General features: G+C 44.1%; 3 protein-coding genes across 6 annotated transcripts; 2 read left to right on the top strand and 1 right to left on the bottom strand.

Moving 5' to 3' along the window:
* The first annotated feature begins 121 nt into the window (after window positions 1-121).
* LOC139768794 (obg-like ATPase 1) lies at window positions 122-15,511 on the top strand. Of its 4 annotated transcripts, none has more exons than XM_071699351.1 (11): window positions 122-267; window positions 2,756-2,937; window positions 7,450-7,510; window positions 8,737-8,864; window positions 10,255-10,430; window positions 11,570-11,647; window positions 11,736-11,833; window positions 11,919-12,059; window positions 13,383-13,479; window positions 13,761-13,883; window positions 13,962-15,511. In XM_071699351.1, the coding sequence occupies exons 2-11, from the start codon at window positions 2,757-2,759 to the stop codon at window positions 14,070-14,072; spliced, it is 1,194 nt and encodes a 397-aa protein (XP_071555452.1). In that variant the 5' UTR covers window positions 122-267; window position 2,756; the 3' UTR covers window positions 14,073-15,511. The 4 variants fall into 4 exon arrangements, with proteins under 4 accessions (XP_071555452.1, XP_071555453.1, XP_071555451.1 ...); XM_071699352.1 differs by lacking the exon at window positions 122-267 and adding an exon at window positions 383-505; XM_071699350.1 differs by lacking the exon at window positions 122-267 and having other exon boundaries at window positions 2,748-2,937.
* Window positions 2,936-7,440, top strand: LOC139768784 (adenylate kinase 9-like). The gene has a single exon (XM_071699321.1). The coding sequence runs from the start codon at window positions 3,284-3,286 to the stop codon at window positions 7,310-7,312; it is 4,029 nt and encodes a 1,342-aa protein (XP_071555422.1). The 5' UTR covers window positions 2,936-3,283; the 3' UTR covers window positions 7,313-7,440.
* Window positions 14,954-17,854, bottom strand: LOC139768796 (uronyl 2-sulfotransferase). The gene is made up of 6 exons (XM_071699355.1): window positions 17,056-17,854; window positions 16,269-16,469; window positions 15,968-16,128; window positions 15,564-15,638; window positions 15,207-15,367; window positions 14,954-15,102 (listed from the first exon to the last, which is right to left on the bottom strand). The coding sequence occupies exons 1-6, from the start codon at window positions 17,233-17,235 to the stop codon at window positions 14,954-14,956; spliced, it is 927 nt and encodes a 308-aa protein (XP_071555456.1). The 5' UTR covers window positions 17,236-17,854.
* Window positions 17,855-20,783: the final 2,929 nt, after the last annotated feature.

The following is a 20,783-nucleotide window of genomic DNA, read 5'->3' as shown; positions in this document are numbered from 1 at the left end:
CGCGCGGACGGAGAGAATCACGGGGAGAATATTGGGATCTTCCTTCTCCGCCCCTCCTGCCCCTCCAACTGAAACTGCATCATCGACGGAGCGACCGCGCGGCAGGCATGGTATATTCTGCACGGATTCCAGCGGATAAGTGGAAACCCTGCAACCCGCGGGTCGCCGGTCGAATCCGTGACGTCGTCGTCTACGTGCCGCTCGTCTCGTGTATTCGACGAACGTTGTGAGATAATCGTACCGCGGATAAAACGCAGACGTGTCGAGGTATTCTTTCGAAAGGATCTTTACGCGGTGCGCGCTGGCCTGTGGAACGAGTGCGGAGCGCGCTGTTTTTTGATTTCGCGGGGCCTCCGGATTCGAAGCATGGGAATGCATACGCATGGATGAGAGAGAGAGAGAGAGAGATCGCGAAAGTCGCTGATGCAACGAGCCACATGCGTCGAGCTCGTCGCAGTATGGTACCCCTTGATACTCCGCCGCGATGGATATGGACGTAGCGCTCGTAAGTCCGTAGAGATTCGTTCGCGGAAACGTGACGGTCCCGTCGACGTGCGATCGTTCCGGTGGCGAGGTAAGGTTAAGTTTTGCTGTGCGGTACAGAAGCTTCGACTGCCGGCCGTCACGCGGCAGCACCGTTCAACGAGATCGCCGCTCCGCAGCTGCGAGGCGCGCGCGTTTCAACTTTCAACTCGAATCGGAGCAGTCGGAGTTAAAACGCGTTTGGAAGTTTCAAAGGTCGTAAATATATGGATTAATTAAGATTTTAATATTTGGATGATTAGTTTATCAGATTGTTCGATTACCCGAGCTTGGATATTACAACTATGCGAATTATTCAAATCTTAACAGCGATTCTGACGAGGAATCATATTTATTCGAATCTGTGAGTTTGTTAATTCTAATTTGAACTGTCTAACTACGAGAAATATCGTTAATTAATCAATTAAGTTTGCTAGAATTTATTTTATTATTTCTTCTGAAACAGAAGATTTTATCACAGATGAAAGAAGCTGTCTATCTAAACATATAAATCGCTTAAGTTTTCTTTGAATCTTAATCCTTACGAGCAATCACATTTTTTAAAATCTGAGTTTGTTAATTCAAATTGGAGCTGTTCAACTACGAGAAATATAATTGAAAATTAATTGTTAAGTTTGCTAGAATTTATTTTCCTATCTCTTTTAAAACAGAAAATTTCATTACGGTCGAAAGAAGCTAAACATATAATTTTTCTAAACATATAAATCGTTTGGGTTTCTTTCATCAAAATTTAAAAAATGTTTAATCAAGTTTTCTTTTTTATTCCTAAGTATTTTTAATTATATAAATATTATAAATTGTATTTATTTATTTCTACAGAGTACATAGAAAGCAATCTTGTTATATGTAATAGAATAATAGATATATGAAAGTACAATTTTAATAATTTTGGTCATGTTTTGCCATATGTTTAGTCTTTTACGCAAAAATATTAGCAGGATGATTTAGCGGATGGAATTTCGCAGGAGTCATTTAAAAACGACAAACGTTTATTTTTTATAGTGTATATCAATTCTCGAAGTCAGCGCAATCAGTAGCTAGCTGCTTTAAAATACTCGATAATGACTTTTCGCATAACGTTATCAATGCGAACTCGTCGAGGAGTCTTTCCTCGGTGAAGCGTTTTGCGGATTTTTCGCGATTAACAGCAGCCTCGAGGCCACGAGGGTTCAATCTCGATCAGAGGCGGCGCGGCACGGCGCGGCGCGTCTCCGGAGTCCGGGATCGCCCATTAACCGTGCGTCTAGCGATCCGCAAAAGCGAGACGACGTCGTAAAAGGGGAGGGACGGTCACGCCGCGGCGCCAAGGCAGCTCTGGGGGCTCTCTCTCTCTCTCGGCTCTCGAGAGTCTCGAGACGCCCGAGTAGCATCGCGGGCGGAACGCTTCTTCGAGAGATGCTCCTCCATTATCGTAATTTGCAAATTTCCCCGGGACCGCGATGAAAAACGACGAGAGGCGCCCGTGGTTTCGCGTTGAAACGCGCGAGTGCGACGCGCGGAGAAAGGGGCGGCCGACCGCTAAGGGGTGGAAAGAGAGGAAGATGGCGAAGCGTGGGGAGAGAGAGGAGGAACAGGAACCGCGAAGACGGTGGCGGATTGGCGGCCTCGGGCGCGGTTGCGGATTCTCGGCGTGATGCCGGTGATTCGCGGCTCTGGTGCCCAGTAATCCCGGGTTCCCCCCTCGCCCGGGCCTCGTATTCCTCCTCCCGCGCAGCCCTCCCTCGGTCTTTTGATACAGCGCGGCGCGGCGCGGCGCGGCGCGGCTCGGCTCGGCTCGGCTCGGCCGTATGCCGGCGGGACGGGGAGCTCAATCTCGCGGTAAATACAGCAATCGCTCGCGATGTGCCGTCCGCATTAATATAATTAGTCACCGCGAGCGTTCCGAGAGAGCGATGCCGGGGAGCGGATTCCGTATTCTCTCGCTTGCGCCCCCGGGCGACGCACGCACGCATGCACGAAAATATCGCAGCCGCGCTTAAGTATTTCGGGGGATGCGAGTATCGACGACGCGCGCACCCTCGGGGCACCGTGCGTCCCGCGTCCACGACGCGACAGACGAATTCGCTGGTCTCGTCGTCGGCCGTTAGCCGATTATGCTCCGTATACCACGCCTCACGCGCGGCACTCGTTCCACATCGTTCTGCGGAGGACACCGGCGATAAAATTCGGGTAATTCGGCTGCGTATTAATGCGACGTCTCTTGTATGTCTAGCATGGCTCCGAAGAAGCCCGAGGAACCCGAGCGGAAGCCGCTTATCGGTCGCGTTGGTACTAATTTAAAGATGGGCATAGTCGGAATACCGAATGTGGGGAAGTCGACCTTCTTCAACGTTCTCACCAAGAGCCAAGCAGCGGCCGAGAATTTCCCCTTCTGCACCATCGATCCTAATGAAAATAAGTATCTCGATATACTCGTGTGAATCTTGAACGATATTAATAGAATTTAAGTCTCGAATATCCTCAATCCCTCTTTCCTATTTCTACGTTATTATTTATATTATTAAAATATAATTAAGTTATCCGTTGAGATAGCTGTTTTTTTGTCTTAATAATAATCAACCGAACTCCATTTTAAATTGCACTATCTTATTTACCTGAAATAGTAATTTAAACGGCGCATGTATGAACAAACAATTTCGACTTCGCTTGTTTAACCTCGCTCGAATATACAGCCACGTGACAAAATATTGAACTGAAATTAAAGTCATCGATATAAATCATTGAGAATTACGAACCGATAATGTGCGACAAACTCTTGGAAAAACGGGAGCAGAGTCATGCCGAGAATGTTTTCGTCGACGAATCGTTTATCACGAAAAGAAGCTTTCTAGAATTAATCGGAGATTCTCGTTGTGTGCAAAAAATTGTTGCACCCTCCTCAATCGTATATCCAAAGGCTAATTTATATTACGCTTTCGCCGAAGATATACATCCGATGGAAAGAATCGTCACCGCTTCCAAGTTTTTTGAAAAAGAAAAGCTTTCGCTGCAAGCTGTGTCTCGCGAGAAACTCTTTACGAATCAAGATCCTTATTCGAAAGACGAGGCTGTAAATCGTTATCTTAGAACCGATCCAACGAGTTTCGTTATTTTTGGAAAACCTGGATTAGATTATGCCAATGTAGCGTCAGCGGTAGCCGACGCTTGGAACTGCGTTTTAATTTCACCCACGTCGCTCATTAGGCAAGAGATCGATGCTGGCACTGACAAGGGCCGTTACATGGAAAAAATCTTGCGGCTCGGTAGATCTGTAGGACCGGAGATCCTTGCGAATTTGATACGGAGCAGAGTCAGGATGAGGGATGTCAAACACAGAGGCTACGTCATTGGATGTTTACCGTTTATTCCAAACAATGTAAGCTTCGATTATTCATATTGTAGTCCCGTTTCGGATGCAAATGGTACTTGTCCAGAATTTTGCGAAAACGCGACGATTGAATCCCACGAAGCGCACGAAGATTCGATTACGTTCGATAATTCAGGTTGTAAAATGCAATTTGATTACGAGCGAGAAATCGCTCGACAGATTGACGAAGTATTTACCGTATGGCCGAGAAAACCTCTAATAATTATTTATCTCGTGTGTTCGAAGCGAGACGTAGCGAGCAGGTGTGCGCGCCGGCGCGTAAATTATTCGACAGGCGATATTTTTTATGAAAACGAATTCACGGTGCTATCCGAATCTGAACGCGACGAATCGGACACTTCGTTCGACTTCTCCCAAGCTGCAAACGAAGAACTGATCGCGGATGATGATCGAAGATTGGTGAGATTAATATCCGACGTGACGAACGATATCGTGGCGAAATGTGACCTTTACGAACGATTGGCGTTGCCAGTAATCGATAAATGGATCCTCGCACATAATCCTCAGCATGTAGTCCGCGTGGACGGCCGCAGTTCCGTGCGACGAATACTTCAAATCCTCGAAACGCGTTTGCGTACTTTGTCATTACTACCGTCGATCCTTCCGAAAGAGATGATCGAGCAGAATGACGCACGTTTTCCAGAAATGTCTTCAGAGATGACGTTGAGCGATGAGTTCGCGGAGAAATCTGCTGAAGAGACTTTCGAGATGCTGAGACGGAGAGAAGTTGTGTCTATCAAATTTCCCTGGAGACTTTCCGCGTGGAACTTTTACTGTCCTGTCGAGCTCGCTCAAGGACGAACCGTTAAGGGACTCCCGAAGCACGCGGTGCGATTTCTGGATAAGATCTTTTTTCTTTCTTCTCGAGAAGCCAAAAACTTGTTCATCGAAAATCCGAGAACATTTTTATTGCCGCCGAATCCGCGACCGGCCTGCAAGGTAGCGGTGTTCGGGCCAAAATACGCTGGTAAATCTGAACTTAGCACGAGGTTGGCGGAGATTCTCGGCGGAACGGTGCTAAATGTTGATAAAATTATAAAAGAATTAGTTAAACAACGTGAAAAATATCCGTTTCAAGAGTTCGAGAACGATTCGAATGCACGAGTTACGCTGAAGCCTATCGACATATCGGTTGATGAAAAAGCTGATATTATTATACGGAACATCAAGCGAATACCTGACGAGAAGTTAGAAGATGAGCTTCGAAGAGATGGTGGATACATTGTCGACGGAATGTGCGTGGACGTCGAAGTCTGGCGAAAAATTGTTGAGGCTAATGTCGTTTTCGAAGAAGTTGTCGTTTTATTCGAAGAAGAGCCGTACGCCTACCTGCTGAATAAGTTTCGCACTTTCTCTTATCTTGACGATTCTATAGACGATACGGAGGCGGATCGTGAAGAACGTAGAATATTGAATGAGGAAGCGGAATGGGAATATCTTGAGCATTTAACGCAATTCGAATCGGAGTGGGCAAGATTCGCGGGACAAATTCCCGAATTTAAAGGAAATGTGATAAAGTGCAATCTCGCGAATATCGAAAATGTAATGGAATATGTAATAAATTATATTAGACATCGTTTCGATGTCGTCAATACCGCCGCGAACGTCGAAGAAAAAAATAAAGAGGATAAAATACTGGAAGAAACAGCAGCCATGGAAAACGAAGCAAATTTGGCTGATAAAGATGTTGAAGAGAAGAAAGAAGATAATCTCATCGTCGATCTCGCCACAGCCGAACGGCTTCTCGACTGCGGCTACTATTTTTTCAGTTCCTTCGGTCGATGGTGTCCCGTGCAAATGTACACCAATGCGATACCAATTTCAATGTTTCTACCGATGAAAGCGCGCGGTCAGATTTTTCCAGTCATACGCCGTCCGCATATTTATTTCCTTGCGGGCGAAGAAGCGCTCTCCGCGTTTCTGAATGACCCCTCGAAGTATCTCGCGCGGGACCTCCGTCCACCACTTATTCCGCTTCGAATCTCTATCATCGGGCCGCCGAAATGCGGAAAAACAACGTTAGCAAATCGTTTCGCGAAAACGTATGGCATGAAGGTAATTACTCGCGGCAAGGCGTTGCGCCACGTATTGAGGTACTATCCTTGGACCGAGTCGGCGCGAATAATCGAAGATCAGCTTCGAGCCGGTCAGGCTGCTTCGATCGAATCTGTAACGCGTGCCATCGAAATGTTCTGCATAGGACCACGCGCGGCGACTCAGGGTTACATTCTGGACGATTGTCCTGCGAATCGTAAGGAAGCCGAGCAGCTAGCTGTCTTAGGAATACAGCCGATGATCGTGCTTGATCTCAAGGCGGATTTGGAGTTCTGTCTCGAATGCCTCTCCTGGGATAATGACGACACGAGAAGTCCATTGAATTTATCCGCCGATTTTCTGTCGCGACGTTACGAGGACTGGCAAACGAGCCAGGCGAGTTTTCGGGACTGGCTAAAAGGATTCTCGCAGAACGTGGTTGAATTAGAGGCAACGAAAAGTAAGTGGCACGTGTGGACTCGCGCAGATCACGCGGTACGCTCGCGATTTGCCGACATCGTGCTTTATTTTCACGAGGCGACCTCGGACAAGGTTCACAGTTTAAAGCACATGTGCGTATCACCCTACGAGTTTCGATCACGACAGAATCGATTTAAGTCGTACTGTCCGGTTTGTTTGTCCCACGAAAACATCTTGAAGACTTCCGGCCAGTCGGTGACCAGTCAGGGAATGGTCCAGTTCAGGGATTATTTTTATTGGATCTGTCCGCGACACATGAACGCCTTCGTTAAGGATCCGCTGCGTTACCGTTCACCCGTTACCGCGTCTCTTCTCGACGAGCTACCTCGGATTTTGCGGGAGATAGTTGACCCGGAGCACGCTTGTTGGGCGCGACGTCTCCAGGTCGGCGGGTTGTGTCTAGTAACTTACGTCGACGGCCTGCCGGATCGCAGGCTGACGCCGGGCAGAGTCGATCTGGGTGTTATCCTCAAGGATAAGGTATATCTCTTTTGCAGCGAGGAATGTCGCGACAAGTTTCTCGCGCAGCACGATAAATACTCCGATACGGATATCGCGTTTCCTCGCGAGCTCCCGTCGATCGAAGTGCGACGTCTGCCGGACCTGGGTTTTCTGGAGCAAACGGTAGCGAAAACGCTGGTCGAAGCTGTGAATCTAATCGCCGCTCGTCGTCCGAAGATATTCGGCCTGTCGGCGGCCGTCAGCGCGGCGATTTGCATCGGCGTTCACTTGAAGACGCGCAACGTGACCGAAAACTTGATCGAGACGGACATATACGAGGCTGCGGGCAAACGAATCGCGGGACGAAACAGAATTATAGAGATCGTTACTGACACTATGAAGAAGAAGTTTAATCCCTATGTATCCGTGCCAAAATATTCCGATTAAATATCATGTTGTACGTATGTACGTCATCGCGTGGACATGTTTATCTAAGTCATAAATATCTGTGCGTTCTGTGAAACATTATTAATCGCTTTTACGTTGTCGAGAATTCAAGCTATTCCCATTTTCTTTTCCAGCACGTCGCGTTCCGGTGCCCGACACGAGATACGACTACCTCTGCGAATACTTTAAACCAGCTAGGTAAGAAACAGCGACGAATGTTCCCAAAGTACATTGAACGTAGCGTAGGGTAAATGTGTATAACAGAATGGAAGCATATAGTACGCGGCGTAAAGATGCACCCTCGTGAAGGGAAACGAGTCGGAATAACCGGGGACATTTCCATACTTCTTCGCTTTTATTCTCGCAGCAAGACGAGCGGGGGCGGGCGGGGGGAGGGGGAGGGGAGGGAAGGGAGCGAGGAGCGATCTGCAATTCAGATTGGTCTAAATTCGTCTACGAAACGCAAAGTCCCCGTTCGTCGGCGCTACACGTTTCTTTATTCGCCTCGGCACGTGATGCAGCATTCTTAATGCGAGCAGCGACCGGGCGGTAGATTTTCGAATAAAACAATCGGCAAATAACACGGCGACGCGGGGCAGATGACGGCATCTTGAAAATAATATAGTATCGATCGGGGAAATACCGGCAAAGCCAGTTATTTTCGATTATCGTGAGCGTGCTCGACGTTGCCATTGCGCAAGGGAGCGCGATTCTCGTTACTACTTACTCGGCGAGAGAGTCGGACAGTTAATAAAACTCCGCTCTCTCCTCGGTCGACTTCATACGCGGATGCCTGAATGTAAATTGCGCTTGTCTTGCGCCAGATTCGACGGGAATCGAAGCATTGAAAATGCGAAACAGCGTCGGATCAAAGAGCGGCCGATTCATCGGTGCCCTCTCGCCCGCCCTATTATCGTTTGCATTCTCTCGTCGTCTATGTGTCGGACCAACGGACCCCCTCCACCCCCCCCCCTCCCCGACTACCGGCACGTGTCGGATGATTCGACGATCCGTGATGAAAGCCGGCTAATACACCATCCCTCCCTCCGTCACTCCAATCGTCAGTTCGTCCACTTTCACCGACGCCTCCCTTCAAAGGCTAATTGTTTAATGAGCCCGTTGGCATTAGCATTTAAATACACCTCGTTGTCACTGTCGTCTCCCCCCGGTTTCCATTCTGCGCGCGTGCATCACGCGGCACATGCCTTCGACCTTTAATTCGCGATCATCAGTGACCTCCGTTGCGATGAAATCAGCGAGCGAAAAGCGCGGTTCGCCGTCCTCGAAATACTATCCCGTGTAATAACAAATTACACATGTCTCGGTTTAGACTTTGACAAGTTTAGACTATGGCTAAAACTATACATATGTTGTCCGACATTTATTCTTATCTGATAATTATAATTAGAAATTCGGATTTCCAGTAAAGTTCCTGCCTTCCTGCACGTAATGGACATCGCTGGACTGGTGAAAGGCGCCTCCGAGGGACAAGGCTTAGGAAACAATTTTCTCTCGCACGTCGGAGCATGCGACGGCATATTTCATCTTTGTCGTAAGTACGCTACCACTTGCCACGTCGCCGTTCGTCACTATCCTCGTTCAATATTTATACTCGATTCGTTTCCGTTATTAATATCGTCGTAATGTTCCGCGCTGACGTGCGCGGCGTGTCCTCGCGTAAATAAATAAATCGCAGGGAAAGCCGTATTTTCACGGAATCGCGACAAGAATGATTACGGCAAAAGAGGGAAATCTTTGTCGATGAGATCGAGAGATTGGTCTCGAGCGATATTTACCTACTCTACGCTCGATGAACGTGTAATCGCGGATGCGAACTTATTTTTACGACACGTGTACCTCGCTGGCGTTACGTGTTTATAGCTGTCGCTAACTATCTTCCTGGAAACGCATTACATTATTGTCCCTCGCGATAATCCAGATCGATCGACCTGCGTCTATCTTATTACAAATAGGTATATTCGCGTGTACCTCACACGTGTGAAATGAAAAATAAAAGCAAAAAACATCATGACGTGATAAAATATAAATTCAATATATTTAGTACATAAATTTAAAGGATCTTAATTTTTTTGGAAAGCGTGCTTAATTGCTAGCGCATGTTTAATGCAAGCTTTGATCAACTATTCTAACATTTCTTGTTTCTTGAGAAACTCAATTTTAAACTGAGAAATTTAATTGATTAGCAAACATTTGTGTGAGTAACACATACTTAATTATTAATGTTATCACGATCAAAGTACACGAAGAAAATATTGTAATATAAATTATAAATTATAATTTAAATTGTACATTACGATATTTGAATAATCACAATAATCCTTTTGTAAAATATAAAACAAATAGGTATATCCTTGAATAAAAATATCTGTAATTTCCGTTATAATGAAGGTACGTTCTAGTACATGAGAAAAATTTTTATTGTAATCTTACAATATTTTCTTCATGTAGAGCGCGAACGTTGCCAAGCGAAAAAGTGAATTTGTCTTGCAGCGTTCGCGCAGAAACACGTATAATTGTCAATAAAATCAGCGGCACGCGGTGTTTTTTCATATCCAGGGCAAGGGCCACAAGCGCGTAAATCCATGTATTTTACATCGCGATAATGTAACACGCAGTAATTCGCTAAACGGCTGCTGATTTGTCTGAGAGAACGATCGTTAGGTATATATTATATTCGCACTGAAAATAACATTTCGAGGTAGTTCTGCCGGTTAATACGCCCTGGCAGGCTGACAGGTGGTAATTTTTTCAATTAAACCAACCCGGCAATCTTCGCGTGGCGGTGGCGGCGGCTCGCTTAAACAGTCGACATGCGAGCCTCGCATTGAGGCGAGCGTTACTTACGAGCATCGCACAGCCCCAGTTTCGAGATTACGCTTCCTCGCTCGGCGCGCGTAATCTGTTTACTTGTGCTTTATTAGGTGCCTTCGAGGACGACGATGTCACCCACGTGGAGGGTGATGTCAACCCCGTAAGGGACCTCGATATCATCAGCGAGGAGTTACGACTGAAGGATGTGGAATTTTTGAACGTACACCTCGAGAAGCTCGAGAAGCTCGTGATACGTGGTAATGACAAGAAGCTAAAACCTGAATATGTGAGTGCCTGGTTATTACATTTCAGTAGAATAGGTCTTTCAATGGGGAAACGCATTGTCCACGTGAAAATATATTTTCGGTAATTGAAAGAGCGACCAGTTCTGCAAAAATTCTACTCGGCTAAGAATGTTTTTATTTGCCATTATCGAGTTTTATCGGCATGCCATTTAGGAAGCTTATCGTTTGCTCCGTATGCTATAACCGGCGCAACGTAACTACTGACTTTTCCTATGTACACAGTGATACGCATTATTCTGAACTATCGTGATAATTTCACAGGAAAACGAAGAAAATTGCTATTCCCAATGAGTGATAACGCCCAAACGACCTAATTCCATCGATTACAACAAGTGCCTACGTATTGTTACTTCCTGCAAACGCGATATCGCATATAGAACGTAAATCACGCGATTCGCGTTTCATGCGCTCGACCGTTCACCCTTCCTTCGGCTCCATTGGCTACATATTGAAATTTATTTGTACACGAAGTCACGAGATCGTCTGCGATGTGTTGCAGGCGCGTATTTTATATTTTTAATACATAAAATTTCTTTAAAAGACTATCATTCGGATTATTATGCCGAATCGATTTCTCACCGAGTTGCTCTTTGTCACGAGACTCTGAGGAATTTCTGGCGTTTTTTTCCCCCTCGCTTGATGTTCATACGCGGCGCATGAACGTCTACCGAGTACAGTTGCAGCCCCCTTTGTCAGGCCAACTACGAAATTACCGAGGAAATTAAGAGAACGCGGGCGAAACGAGGCTTCCTGGAACGAGTCGATCGTCGGATTACCTTCCTTCCGCGGATTGACCCACGGCAATTACCGATCTCCCCCTCGTTCTCGACTTTGCAATTTGGCAAAAGTTTTCGAGAATTCGAAGCTACCTTTTCGTCCTTTCTCTTTCTCTCCCTCGGCGGAGCTAATGGGACCGCGCGCCCGACTAGTCCAGTACGATCCTCTAATCACGATTCGATCGCGAAATTATCCTACTCGATGGCCCGCGTTCGTGCATCCGAATGTCTGGCGAGATCGACGAATGTCGAAGTCGTTACGTTTGATTGTCGAGAAATAAGGCCGTTACGCAATAGAAACGAATCTCGAGATTAAACGGAAATTTTCAATCCCTGTTTCGTAGGATACGCTTCTGAAGGTAAAGGGCGTCCTGACGGACGAGAAAAAACACATCAGGTTTGCCGATTGGAGTGCCAATGATGTAAGTTTAAACGTTTTACATTTGTATTTTATCATGAATTATTAAAAGAGTCTTCTATTTAAATTTTGCATTGCGCTTCAACTTTTAGATCGAAGTATTGAACAAATATCTGTTCCTTACGTCAAAACCGATTATCTATCTGGTAAACCTGTCGGAAAAGGATTACATACGCAAGAAGAACAAATGGTACGCGATTTAAACAAGTATACTCCTCCTACCTATTGTAATTGCTCTACGAGTTTGTCATATCTTTCGCGATTCTCTGTAACAGGTTAATCAAGATAAAAGAATGGGTCGACAAGAACGACCCGGGCGCGATATTAATCCCTTTCAGCGGCGCCTTCGAAAACAAGATTCTCGATATGGACGAGGCGGAGCGCGCAAAATACTTCGAGGAACACAAAGTCACCAGGTCGGTATCTTCTCGGTCCGTTATAACGATTATTAACTTTTACCCTCTAAATGTTGCTGTGTCGCGCTCGCAAATAAGGGGGTACGGTCCCGCGTCGTTTACCGCCGCCTTAAAACTTAGAGAAATTCGGTAGTGTGGCTCTCTCGCATATATGCGTCGCTCGTTGCCGGCCGACGACGAAGCGCCGCGCAAGATTGCAGGGAAAAGAAGGTCGGAACGTTCGTAAAATCCCGCATCTCCCTCGGCCGAGTTTGGGGAGTTCCCACATTTAGCTATGCACCGAGTTATTCTCTAACGGTAATAATAATGGTGGGCACGGTCGGCGTCTAGACCCCTGTCCCAACTCTCACCACGTGGGACGGCTAATAAAAACCGTGGCCGGCTCGGCCGCGGCGCATTATATTTTTACGAACGGCTATTCAAATTCTTGCAAAATTGCATAAAAACCCCTCCCGCCCTCGCGGGCACGCTGGTATAATCGAGGAGGTGGGTGGAGCGAGAAGTAATCGGTGGTGGTTCGGCAATTCGATTGGTTAGCGGGTCATTTGTACCCCAGGGCGGTGCGTGCGTTGCACGTGGTATACGCGTACAGACTTGCATCACGATCTCTCTTTTTTTTTTTTTACTTGTCGGAGTGAATTTTAATCGAACCGTACGGCACAGTTGCAATTATCAGCCGAGACTCAATTAGGGTATTGAACAACGTTGAATTAAATCCGACACGATACACTAGAAAGTACTTTAATAAGCGGGAAAGAGATGCGGACGTTGGGAAATACTTAGAAAAAAAAATAAAGGCGAGCAAGGAATACACGTTTGGTATTTTCTCTCTGCGATATTCGTTATATAACATTTCCCGGACTTTCGCGGCAGTGAGGAAGAGTCCGCGATACCCCCAAAAGTTTGCCTAATGATCGGGGAATCCAAACGAAGGGACGGAAGATACCGTGATTTTATTTCGAGACCGCAGATAACTGAGGCGCCGGGGAATAGGTCCCCGGCCAGAGTCGGAATGATAAAATTGCGGTATTAAGTCGTTCGGCTTTATGTGTATTCTCTGAACTCCCGGACTTTCGTCCGAGGGCCCACCGCGCGTTGGACGGCTCCACTTGCGCTAACCCGTCATTAGACGATATTTGGCCCGAGACAATCTTATTCCACAACTCGGACACTTCCCGCTTTGACCGCGGACGCGCCTTATTTTTTCGTGATTCGCGGAAAGTGAGAAACATATATCTCGTTGTTCGACACAACCGTAAATAGAACACGTATCCTGGTTTCAGTAAAGAAACGCATTTATTCACTTTTTTTCCCTCTGTTTAGTGCACTTGACAAAATCATCGTACAAGGATACAAGGCGCTACAGCTGCAATATTTCTTCACGTCTGGTCACGATGAAGTCAAAGCGTGGACAATTCAGGTAGACTTAGAGATTCATAGTGCATTTAATTTAAATAAAAATCTATTAATAAAAATTTATTAAATGACATCAATATAGTTGATGAAAAAAGTTAAAATTGTATATTTAAAATAACATTAATATTAATAAGAAAAATATGTATTATCTATATATTTTTGATGAATCTCTTCTCCTCCCTTATCTTTTCATTATAGCATAACATAAATTTTACTTTTATCAATATACTTTATTAATGAGCGTTAATGTTGTAATATAAAAATATGTTCTATTTGTTCACACAGAAAGGAATGAAAGCGCCTCAGGCTGCTGGCAAGATACACACGGATTTCGAAAAGGGATTTATTATGGCGGAAGTGATGAAATTTGAAGATTTCAAGAACGAGGGCTCGGAAGCAGGAGTAAAGGTACTTGAAACAATTTCCGTATTAGACAGTACGTGCCACGTTTTTTACTCATTATATTACCTTTTATTTTGTTTCCAGGCCGCCGGAAAGTACAGACAGCAAGGACGTAATTATGTAGTTGAGGATGGCGACATTATTTTCTTCAAGTTCAACGCAGGCGCCGGATTGAAAGACGCGAAGAAGAAGTGATGGCACGCATTTCTCATGTTGTTGCTCGTCCATCTGTACATCAACATGATCCTGTTGTTCTGTTGCATGCATCACCCGCGCGTCGATCAATCTAATTCGCTCCCCGATCCTCCTTGACTCTCTCATTCATGATAGGCATGTATACGTGCTAATGATAATGACAATGGTAATTATTTTTATATTTTTATTCTGCAGAATCTAGAAAAATTAATCGTGCTACGTTTGCAAGACGTTTTATTGATGTAATTCAATATTCTCGCTCAAAATTATGCATAGAGAACAACGCACTCGATGTCCACATATTATTTCTTTTGTAAAGAACAACGTTGTCTACGTAAAAAAAGGAGATAGCATTTTCATGTTTATTTCTGTGTACATAATTAGCTGATTATGTAGATTGCATTCTATATTTTTTGTCTTTGGTTGTGAAAATGTGCCGACAGGAAAAAAAGGAGAATGAGAAGAAAGGAGATGACGTGTACGTAAAGCATTTCTTTGTACTCTTCTGTATTTATTCTACAAATATTAAACTACATTGACATTTAAATTATTCATAATGTGCGAATGCGTTCTACTGCATGCACATCAAGTTATTATGATTATTCCGACAAGATACGCTACAATTCGTTAAAATCGCATACAATTTACGTACCGTAGTAGTTGACGAAGAGTTATCCTCTACATAGGATGATGTAAATGGTTACAGAATCAAACTCTAGATGGCACGAGAAGTTCACATTTGCTTCTTTGGTATAACAACTACGAAATTATGAGAGAAACGACTTTAAAAATTTATTTTTCTATTTTAGTCCTTTTAGGAAGATTCGTGAAATGTCGCGATTATTATTAAAGATTTTATCCATTTTTATCGGATTGTATTTTCAGCCGTTGCTGAAATCTTTATCGAGAAGTCGGGATTTCAGCCATTGATAAAATTCTACCTCCTGTGCGAGCACTTTTCTCAAGGCCACGTCTTTATCTCGTAGCTTTAAAGTTGCCGAAAAGATGGACGGGTGCTTCTCCTTTGGTCCTGTATATAAAAAACGGGTGTGAAAGAATGACAGACGGAATGCTCAATCGATAAGATTACATTACACAGATATGTGGACGGCAAATATTTATACGAGTACTTACGAAAATGATCATAGACACGTATAGCGCCCTTAAAAAAATAGGGAAATTCGGCTGCAAGCGCGTTTAGCGATTCCTCCATGTAATCCAATATGCCAACAACAGGATACCATCGAATAACATTTGCTTTAGCTCGTTCCGTCGCCCACGTATTATTTTGTTCCCTAGAGGAAAACACATGTACAGTAAAAATCAATAGCAGCCACTTTACTACTTCTTTTTCGCAAAAATGTTTATCCTCGCTCAGCGCGTTCAGACAAATTAACAGAGATGCCTCGCTACTCAATAAAATGTTACGTGAGATTATACGCTTATAAGATTATCAGATTTATTTGAACTGACAAAGATGTTAATACTTACGTACAACGTGGATCCTGCCCACAAAAATAAGGTATAAACCCATGATAAAGCATCTCTTCCTCTCCTTCTTTATTCCTAAATCATGTCAAAACAATACTGTTACTTCATTGTAAAACTTTGTTACCTTTCATTCTCTCCCTTCCCTCGATTTTTATAAATATATAATAATTTTTATAAATATAAAAAAGATATATATAGATACCCCCGCTTTTGGAAAGGTACATTAGTACCTACATTAATATATGTTAGCCGAAAAAAATCCAAAGAGATTTTCGCTTTTACGAAAAAAAATTTTTCCATATAAATTAATGGTAATTGCTTCTTCGTTTTTTACGCCATTTCGCCTTACGTAGGAACTCTCTACTTTCGAATAGCGGGGGAAAATTGAATATATGTGCATATACCTTTGCCAGATTCGTGGGTCCAAAGGATCTCTTACTAAAGATATAAAGGTAGGCCCTTGCCGTCCAAATTCCGAAAAATTCAGGAATCTTACGTCCCCATCGAAAGTTAAGGGAATAGCTTCTTGTCTGATGATACCTGTAATTTCTTCCACCAGCAACTCCTGTCGAATTAAAAATATCTTATAGTTTGCGACGAAAAATTTTCGTGAAATATCGTAAATAAAAAAATATTTATTTAAATTATTCGTAAGATCAGTCAACTTCGAGTCTCGGATAGAAGTCAGGAAAAATTCTTTTTTACCTGCTGCGAAGTTGACAAGAGTCCATGATCGCCTGGTGGTAGACGTATGTGCTTGAAAGCGTTGTACCCTTGCAACCGCTGCAGGATCAGGACCATCAGCTCGGCGCCCGCACCAGGTATGCGTGTCAGCATGATAACGTGCTTGTGCTTGTACGGCAAGTCGCCCAATTCAGCGAGGGACGGTGTGACGTACCGGCGCGCCTGTTTGACAGTTAAACAATCGTAAACAATCGCGAAAAGCCGAAGACGGAATTCAATTACGCAGAATTAACAGTAATTTTTTTTTTATTCGACCTAACTGGCTATCAATTATAATCGTCATGACGTTTCGACCATTAGTTTTGGCCAATTATAATTTAATCGCGCGGAATTAATTGTACATAAATTGCCGATCACGTTCGGCGACCGGCGTGATTATAATTCTGTAATAGCACGAAACACGAACGACGCGCTTTCGCCCCATACTCATGCTCGAAGAATGCACTCTCTGTTGCGCAAGCACAAGTGATCTCCGGTGCATTACTTGGAGGCTGCATCTCCGCCGCGCTCACTAATTAAATAATTAAATCTAGATATATTCCGCGGCACGTGTCTCGAAATTGATACAAGCTCGTAGAATAGGTACATTAAACGTACACGACTATAAGATTCGAGCGGGGGCATTCCGAGATGACGTCAATGACGGGATTCGTAAATTTTTCTAGTCCATGCCACATTAATATACAATCGACGTTGAGTCTTATGTAGTCTTATTTATTACAGACATATATTTAGGTACAGTTTTCACCTGGCTGCGGGTGGTCCATCGATCATCGGCACGCGATACCTCTTGCTCCTTCAACGCGCTACGTTTCTCGGCGATGATCGCGGACCCGAGTAATTCCGTGAACGACCGCGTGTTCAGAACGATGAGAACCATCGCCAGGCACGTCGAGAGTGATAACAGGAGACCGTGATGTCGACGCATTATTTTATTTTTATTTTTTATTGTCGAATGTCTCCGACAGAGTAATTTCACAGATACTCAGCACACACGCGGATTATCGGGGCCGCCGCGCCGAGTAACTGAGGAGAATGTTAGTGGGTCAGACACCGTAAACTGCGTGATCCCTACATCTTCGCCGCAGCCTACGACCCCCACCGATCGGTTGATTGGGTGAAACGCAACATTTCACTTTCCAATATGCATATTGCAACGGGCGAACACGTTCGCGTTCGCGGCTCTGTCTTTACTATGACTAATCCTTTAAGGGCGACTTCAATTGAACCCGGATTAACTTAACCGGTGACTAATTCAATCGGCAGAATTGCAAAATTTCGAGCTATATCATTCCTTGTCTCTAATCTAATCTTTCTTTCCTTCATGTTAAACGGTAAGAAATGAATCGAATCGATTGATTTACACGGACGAGGAGGCGCTGCATCGTAAATAACTATTTTGCTACGCGAAAATATGTGACATACAAAAATGGAGCAGCAAAATGTGTTTTGCATAGAGTTGTATTTGTATTAAACGTACAGTATATGGTTTGCTATAATGAAATATAATGTAACTTTATTAAAAATATGAATATACAAATAAAGTATGTAAAATTTTCTTAAGAGCCAGTCAGAGAGAGAGAGAAACTTGTTTTCTTTATTGCATAATATAGAAAGAGACGCTTCTTGAAACTGGTCGACTCCTTTTTTTTTATTATATTTTTATCAAACGATATATTTCGCAGTAGTGCAAGACTATTTTAATATTTTACCATTTATTGGAAGAATTGATATTTCTGTTGCTTGTCTTATTCCCTGTTCCTTTGTATTGTATTCAAGGCTTAAGACGTGTACATTGTACTATATATCCATGTCCCTATGAATATTTCCTCGGTGGATAACACGTTACGTTCACAATCTTTGATAATTCTGTTTCATAGCAAAATGATTTTCTACGAGAAACCAAAAATTAAAGAAAAAATGTTACGCTCGTTATGGGACACCTGAGCTGTTCGAAAATATTTAGCGCTTTGTGAAATAATTTTTACAGGAGTCCACGTCTAAAAAAAATAAAACGATTTACTTCGAGGTCTTCTCTTTCTCTCACGTTCCTTTCAATGTATTTTACGTGCTTGCGCATATAATTAATTTAATGTGACGATCACGCGGAATTTTGCACGGTTTTGCTCTAACATTTTGCGAAACATTTTATTATTACGTTTTTCATGAAATGCGAAACAATAGGCTCGTTTATGGAAAATAAATTTTTTAAGCAAAACGAATAATAATTGGAGAACAAGCAACAGAGAATGCTTTATAATTTTTAAGTATCTTGGCGGCGATGGTTCATCTTTTATTGTATGCGCGATTATCACGCTGCGAACGATCGCGAGCAAGTTTTTACGAACGATACAATTTAACGTTAATTTTCTTAAAGTTAACACGCTTAACGAGAAATTCAAGCTATTTATTGAAGCCTTTTCCCACGCGAGTCACTTATTCGGAGTAGAAATCGAGACGGAGACGAGAGACGCGAACTTCGAGGTTATCGTCTCCCTGCGACACGCGAGACAACGATTCCATTAAGATTCGGATGTATCGCGCCTCGAAACATTTATTTCTCGTGTAAAATTTACTCACCGATCACGGAGCACTGCAGGAGATCCGCCAAATCACAGCCGGGAAGGTGATACGCACGGTGCGGGCGTCCAGCACGGCGTTCAGCATACATTTCGCCCAGCGACAGCATCCCACTCGTTTCACTCGACACAGGAAAAAACGGAATATTCGGCGTACGTTCACTTTGCGACACCCCGTAACCGGATTTCTTTTCGTTTACGAGAAAGGAATTACACGAGAGCGACAACGTCTCGCACCGTTCAACCGTTCAACGTGTTTACGTATTACTTGCTTGCGCACGCCCGGCGCGGGCCGCGCGCCGCCGCCGCCGCACAGTCGGGTGAGTCGTGATATACGTCGAACGCGATTGGCTCGCGAGTCGAGCCCCCAGATCCGGCCAATCACGTTCGGCCGCTCCGAGCCGCCGGCGCGGGCGGCCACGGCGCCGCGGCGCGATCGTTGAATTCGAAAGCGGCGTACGTTCAAACTCGCCGCGCGGCCGATTATTTTTGTCGGTGAGCTGCCTTGCCACTTGTTTCCGTCGACGCTCGGAGTACCGTTACCTGTGGAAGTTAACGCAGTCTTGGACCAGCAGGTGTGAAGTGTTTGTGCTCCGCGCGCGCCCGTCGCCGTGCTCCGTGCTGTGGTACTGTGTTATTCGGAACGCACTCGTTCCTGCGATTGGCACACCTGCTTCCACGTTTCGCGGGCCGCGGGAATAATCGACAGAATCGACTACGCGAGTACGCGCCGTACGCGTTCAACAATTTGCAAGTGAATCGAGTGTCGGAATAAATGTGCCGTGCGAATCGCCCGAGCCGGAGACGTCGAGGCGAAGGTATGTACGGCAATTGTGAATTATTTGCAGTTTCGTTGCGATATTCGCGGCTGATAATCGCTCGTCCCGCCATGTCTGGACACTCGATTCATTTCTCGTGTCGTGCTTGGTAAGGAAAAAGAGGGCTGAGTCTACATTACAAAATTTCAAAATTTTTTGCGGGATATAATTGAGATATTCATATAACGCGAAGTAAAATTTGTTTTGTACTTGATTACGATTTCAAATTGAAAGAACGGGTCACAAAGAAACGGTTATTCAATATTCTTAAATAAATAACGGAATTAGCGATAGAAACATTGTTCAATGTTCAATGTTGTTGCAGTTAGTTTTTATAAATTAATATATATACATATTTTTTTAAATTAACTTTTTGTTGTACATTTTTTGATACAATCGATGCTCGCGCGTAATTCGAATCGAACGTAATATTATCTTTCGGTGATGATAATGATCCGAAAATGGAAGGAATTTTTCTCCTTCTCTTTGATCTGGTGTCGAAATGCGACCAGATTGTATATGGCCAGGAGTGACAAAGGTAATTGTCCAATCTAGCCCGAAGAAAGAAGATTGGATACGATCCGATAAAGGTAAGTGGTCAACACTAACCACTATGGTAAAATAAGGTAACATAAAATAGTTTAATATATTTTTATTTGTCCCAAAGAGCTATTTTTTTTCTTTATATTTTCTCGCATACGTGCGAGATTGGAAAAATTGCAATTAAATCTCAATCGCGCGCGTGTTAAAGCCCCCAATTCCACATTTCCCACATCGGCCACATCTCAAGTGATCGTGTCACTTTGAGACATCCAGTTCAGATATCCCGCTGGATTAACCATTGCAGTATACGGGTATTTGACCGACTCGAATCTCCCGTGAGGAAATAAGAAAAGCAAAAACTCCACTCGAGCGAGCAAATTTTTAACAGTGTACTATAGCAAATTTCCAGCAGATTTAGCATCAACTGCGTCCGCATTAAATAAGATCCACAGAATAGAATCTGTCAACAGTGATCTGACGGCATCCGATTGTAAGAAATCAAGCAGAATCTATCAGAATTTTGTAACGATTTAATT

This window comes from Temnothorax nylanderi, unplaced genomic scaffold, assembly GCF_030848795.1.
Source record: "Temnothorax nylanderi isolate EJ_2023f unplaced genomic scaffold, tnyl_v1.0 TNYL_tig0018_pilon, whole genome shotgun sequence".
Lineage (NCBI taxonomy): Eukaryota > Metazoa > Arthropoda > Insecta > Hymenoptera > Formicidae > Temnothorax > Temnothorax nylanderi.
The sequence above is the reverse complement of the archived record's forward strand: the minus strand, read 5'-3'. Positions and strand labels throughout refer to the sequence as shown.